The sequence below is a fragment of the Triticum aestivum genome, chromosome 3B, assembly GCF_018294505.1.
Source record: "Triticum aestivum cultivar Chinese Spring chromosome 3B, IWGSC CS RefSeq v2.1, whole genome shotgun sequence".
NCBI lineage: Eukaryota > Viridiplantae > Streptophyta > Magnoliopsida > Poales > Poaceae > Triticum > Triticum aestivum.
This window is the reverse complement of record NC_057801.1, coordinates 837,301,011-837,306,613: the sequence shown is the minus strand read 5'-3', so window position 1 is coordinate 837,306,613 and position 5,603 is coordinate 837,301,011. Positions and strand designations below refer to the sequence as shown.

At 55.4% G+C, this 5,603-nt stretch overlaps 1 protein-coding gene across 1 annotated transcript; it reads right to left on the bottom strand.

Annotated features, from left to right (window-relative positions):
- Positions 1 to 4,227: 4,227 nt before the first annotated feature.
- On the bottom strand, positions 4,228 to 5,603 carry LOC123072822 (transcription factor PCL1). Its single transcript, XM_044496488.1, has one exon. It carries the CDS (start codon positions 5,541 to 5,543, stop codon positions 4,680 to 4,682), a length of 864 nt encoding a protein of 287 aa, XP_044352423.1. The 5' UTR covers positions 5,544 to 5,603; the 3' UTR covers positions 4,228 to 4,679.

The following is a 5,603-nucleotide window of genomic DNA, read 5'->3' as shown; positions in this document are numbered from 1 at the left end:
CCATGTGGTCGTATCACACTCCATTCTATCCGCAATCTTTATCCACGATTCCAGACCAAATAGTAGTAGAAGTATTAGTCTACACGTTCGCCACGTGCACATATCGTTGAATGCCTGGATGAATGGTCTGCGGTAACTAACTGAAATTTGGTCAAGGAAATGGATGTTGTGTCGTCGTCGTCGCTTCAGCAGGAAGCAAGACAAAGCTGGAAGGATCTCTTCCTCTATGGAAACATTTACCCAAGTTAGGACAGAGATCACAGTCAGTCCCAAGTCTGAACTTCAGATCCCAAAATTTGCAGCAGCAGCACATATTCAGGAGTAGAAAACTACAGCAGCTGCGGCGTCGCTTCAGATGAGCTGGAAGTGGAAGGATCTTCTTCACTTCTTCTTCAGTTCTTCTTCTTCTTCTTGTCCGGGAAAGGATGGGCGCAACAACCTGCTGAGGTGGGAATATGCATGTGGTTAGATTAGGAAAGAGATCACGGTCACCTCCCACTCCCAGTTCGTTCCCTGTCTGAATTATCCCAAAATGATTTGTTGGGCAAGGTGCTTACACCAGCCGGTTTATTTGCTTAAAGTGGGAGAAATATCGCAATCAAACGGTTCCGAAATCGTTCCTTGTCTGATCCCAAGATGGTCATAAGAGTGACGACTTTCAGTACAAGATCACATCTCTGAGGTTGTCTAGTGCTGGCGGTGGAGGAAGTGCTATGCGGTGGCGGGCCAACTAAATTATTTGATCATCCGTGTCCCATTGGTTGACTTCCTCTCAGGAATGTTCATGGTGGTGATGGTGAGATCACGCAGTCACGCTGTTCGATGTTCTTCAATGTTGTTTGAGGTTCTCCCGGTGGAACATTGCCCTCCTAGTTCCTCAAGCCGCTGGGTGATGGCATTCCAAGTTAGTGACTTTTGCTGTACTTCTTCCAGACGTCGGATTTCCTTGCAACTGATGCAACAACACTCATTAATCATGCTCATTTTGGGTGTGATCCGGTGGTGGTGGGTGACAAGAACAAAGGGTTGGCTGCATGCATGACAGGGCTGGGTTTCTGTTATGGCGCTGCTAGAAAGAGGGAGCGAGAGGGCCGACTGGGGGCCTTTTGCCCACGGTCAGGCAAGAGGGAAGGGATTTCCTTCTTAATTCTTTCTTGATTAGATTGATACATCTCCTCTCTTTATATAGAGAGGTTTACTTGACTCCCAAGCAAGGCTTACTTGACCCCTAAGCAAGCGAGCCTTATCCCTAATTAACCCTAAGACTAACGGGCCCATTAGGCCCATTACGTACTCTAACACTACACCCCACCTAGACATGCAACTTGCCCTCGAGCTGCAGCCTAACCAACTTATAACCACTGAACGCAACACAAACCTAACACCTAAAAACAAGCCCTTTACATCTCGGCTTGTGTTATTACTCTCAACATGAAATAGACTGGGACGCTTTATTTTGGACGTGCACGTGTACAGCCACCTGGATCCCATGGACACCACCTGGACAAAAGGAGTGCATGTGTATGGCTGTTGGTCTGCACCACGCAGGAAAGAGTGGAGGACTTGCGATGGAGAATGACGAGGAGGGGTGCGCCCCCCCCCCCCCAACCGCCGATGTCGCAGACTTTGAGGTCGCTGCCCGCGGGGAAAACAGCATGCCCGCCGCCCATGGGGGAAACCGCATGCCCAAGATCCCCGATGCAGCGGATGAGATCGAGGTCCTTTGCGCAGCGAAGGGCAACTTGGAGGAGCGGCAGCTGCAGACCACGCATCTCTCGCACACGCCGCCGCGCTAGGAGGTCGCGCGCAGCAGCCTGCAGCCTCACCGCCGCCGACACGTGGCGGGTAGCGATCCAAGACGGAAGCGGTGACGGCGACGGCGGGGACTTGATCTGCTGGATGTGGACGCCCTAGGACGGCGGCGACGCTGATGGGAACGAGGTCGTCGCAGTCCCGTCAAAGGGCATCCCATACTCGGCGGCGAAGCTGACCGGCGGTGGCTGCTGCAGCTGCAGTGGCTGCTGCGGCGGAGCGCCGGGCGCGGCGTAGGCCGCCAGGAGAGGCGGCTGCCACAGCAGCCAGGGCCGGGCAATGGTGGCGGTGGATGGCAGCTGCAGCGGCCCGGCGAAGGCCGCCTGGTGCCGCAGCAGCCACGGCAGCCACGGTGGTGCGGTGGCGGCAATGGGCGGCGCAGCCGGTTGCGGCCCGTAGGAGCTGACCAACGGTGGCTGCTGCAGCTGCAGCGGCTGCTGTGGCGGAGCGCCGAGCGCGGCAGAGGCCACCAGGAGCGGTGGCTGCCACTGCAGTCAGGGCTGGGCGGTGGTGACGATGAATGGCAGCTGCAGCGGCCCGGCGAGCGCGGCGGAGGCCGCCTGGTGCGGCGGCTGCCACGGCAGCCACAACGGCGATGGGCGGCGCAGCCGGGTGCGGCCCGTAGGACCCGACCAAGAACAGGCGGATATCCTGGACCGCGTGGGTTATGTCCCGCAGCATCCCGGACACCTCCTCTAGGGTGAGGACGGCGGGGGCCGGCACGATGGAGGATCCCGACGCGGGCAGGAGCGGGGCGACGGTCGTGGTGGTCGCCGGAGGCGACGAGGTGACCGACAGCGTGTGAGACGGGCTGGGCGGCGGTGAAGACATGATCGAACCGAAGCTAGCTGATACCAAACTGTTATGGCGCTGCTAGAAGGAGGGCACGAGAGGGCCGGCCGGGGGCCTTTTGCCCACGGCCAGGCAAGAAGGAAGGGATTTCCTTCTTAATGCTTGCTTGATTAGATTGATACATCTCCTCTCTTTATATAGAGAGGTTTACTTGACTCCCAAGCAAGGCTTACTTGACCCCTAAGCAAGCGAGCCTTATCCCTAATTAACCCTAAGACTAACGGACCCATTACTCTAACAGTTTCAGCTCTCCCTCCGTTTTGCTGTTCCTTTTTGTGTGACAGGTGATGCGTCTTGTAGCCGTTGTGTTCTATCCAGTGCATTTCTTTTCGATGCTGTTTTTCTTGACTTTTTTTTTCTCGATACTTATGTTTTCGAAAATGAAAAAGGGTTCAGGCTCCATGGTTGCCATAAAAAAACACAAGAACCCAGCGTGTTGGAGATATCGTAGCTTCAAATCTCAGGTTTCACTAAGAACGCTGCTGAAAATCCAAATAAGTGTAAAGGCTTGGGACTGGTGTAATCAAGAAGAACTGTCATAATTGAAGATGAATAGATTGAAAATTTCTCGTAAAAATCAAGTGCAGTTCAGAGTTCACAGACAGGTGATGGATAACGCACGGGCTGGAGACACACGTACATAGATACATACGTGCACTTTTCTCCTCCTCTCGTCAGCTACAGCTACAGACGAGCATCACAGGTCCAGGTCTCCGTCAGTCGCCCCACTTGCAGGCCCATATGGGCCATATCATTCTCGATTTCGTCCCAATCTTTATCCACGACGCCGGAGCGACCAGCCAGCATACTAGTGGCAGCATACCGCGATGTCGGAATCTGCATCATTGAACGGATGGAAAAACTTCAGCTTCCTGAAACAAATTACAAGTCTGAATGTAGCTGCAACTGTTTTGCGATCTGAAAATCGAGACAGGGAACGGAAATCTGGATCTTGTTCGGCTCGCTTGAGAGAGCAGCAAAGATCATCATCTTCTTCTTCTCCTTGTCTGGGATAGTTTAGGCGCAACGACCTGCTGAGGTGGGAAAATGTGCCTACATTTGGACAAAGATCACAGTCAGTTCCTTGTCTGAATTATGGACCCTGAAATGGTAGGTTGGTCAGGACATGACAACATTCGGTACCAGATCACGGTCCCAACTTCCTTGCTGGGTTTCAGATTGGGACTCTGTCCTTCCCTGCCCGAAATGGGGGCTGGATTAGGACAGAGATCCCAAAATGTGTTGTTGGGCAGTATCTGCTCACAGCAGCAGCACTATTATACTATCCATAAATGGTTATTGGGATTTCAGATGACATACTGGCTGGGCACTTTGCTACAGCACAACTGAAGAGTATGAACATTCAGTACAAGATCTCAATCCCAATCTCCATGTTAATTGGGATTTTGCGGTTCCAGAAGGAGCATAAACGACACATTCGCAAGTGATCATAATGAGATTTTGCAGTTCCAGTTAGGACAGAGATCAGTCAGTCCCAATTCCGATGTTTTTTGAAACGTCAAATTCTGATGCTCAGTTCCCAAAATGGCCGGACAGGACAGATTCACAAGTAGAGGATCACAATCCTAATTCCCTTGTTGGGCTTCATATTATGATCATCTTGTCACTGCCCAAAATGGGGGCAGCAGCCAAGATTTTGCAGTTACAGCAGAGCAGTATTACATACATACATCAACACTAAGCAGAGCGCACACACCCTGTAACTCTCTTCTTCTTATTGCTAATCTTCCTCTTACCCCGGGAGCAGCTTCACTTGAGCTCCCCTTGTTAATTAATCTTCTTCTTCTTCTTAACAATTATGCCCAGCCGCAGCTGTGAACTGATTGACTGATCGACACAAACACACGCCTATGCTAGACTGACGATGGATCATGGACTGACTGACCGACTGATTACAGGTTACAATTACAGCATCTGTTGACTGACTGATGAGCAGGAACAAACACACACTTGTGACAGAGAAGCAGAGCATCTCGATCGATCTTTATCCTCACCTACTGGTCGCCGTGGTGGTAGTGCGGATAGGAGGAGACGCCGCCGCCGTGGCCGTGTCCGCCGTACCCGTTGTAGACGGCGTGGCCGCTGTGCTGCTGCTGGTAGTAGCCGCCGTGGCCGGCGGCGACGCCGCCCATGGGGGCCGGGTGGTGGTGGTACATGGCGGGGGCCATGGCGGCGGCGTGCGGCACCGGCACCTGGGGCTCGCGGAGGCTGGGCGGCACCGGGGTGGAGGCGAAGATGTGGTCGGAGGCGGAGGGCCCCTCGTTGGAGAGGCCCTGCATCCGCTTGACGTAGAGGCGGTACTTCTGGAGGTGGCTGGCGACGTTCTCGCGGGTGAGCCCCTCCACGTTCATCAGCTGCATGATGGTCTTGGGCACCGCGCTCTTGATCCCCAGGTGCGCCACCACCTCCACGAACCGCTTGTGCAGCTGCGGCGTCCACACCAGCCGCGCCCGCTTCGTCGCCGCCGCCGCCGACTTGTCCCCGCCCGACTCCGCCGAGTTGTTGTCCCGGTTGCCGCTGTCCTCCCCGGCCTCCGCCGCCGCCGCCGCCTTGCCGGGGAAGGAGGGGAAGGACCCGCCCCCCGTGGCGTGGCCGTTGCCCGAGGAGGGGGACGAGGAGGCGGAGCGGAGGCGGGACACGGTGGCGGAGGACGCGCGGTGCACGTCGAGGAGCGTCCGCCCCGGCTCCGGCGGGATGCGGAACGCCGCGGCGAGCCCCGGCGGCACCAGCGGCTGCGACAGCGGGGTCAGCTCGTCGCACCCCGGCAGGCCCGTCTCCCACTCCGTCACCCTCCCGTCGTACCCGCCATAGCCCCCTCCCCCGAAGTCAAAATCGTAGCCGCCGGCCTCCTCCCCCATGGATTGGATTGGATTGGACGGATTGGATCCCCAACCCAACCAGCAACCCAACAAAAAATT

Bases quoted from the DNA above. Each gene is read 5' to 3' on its own strand.
- LOC123072822 (XM_044496488.1), bottom strand. From the start codon at position 5,543: ATGGGGGAGGAGGCCGGCGGCTACGATTTTGACTTCGGGGGAGGGGGC.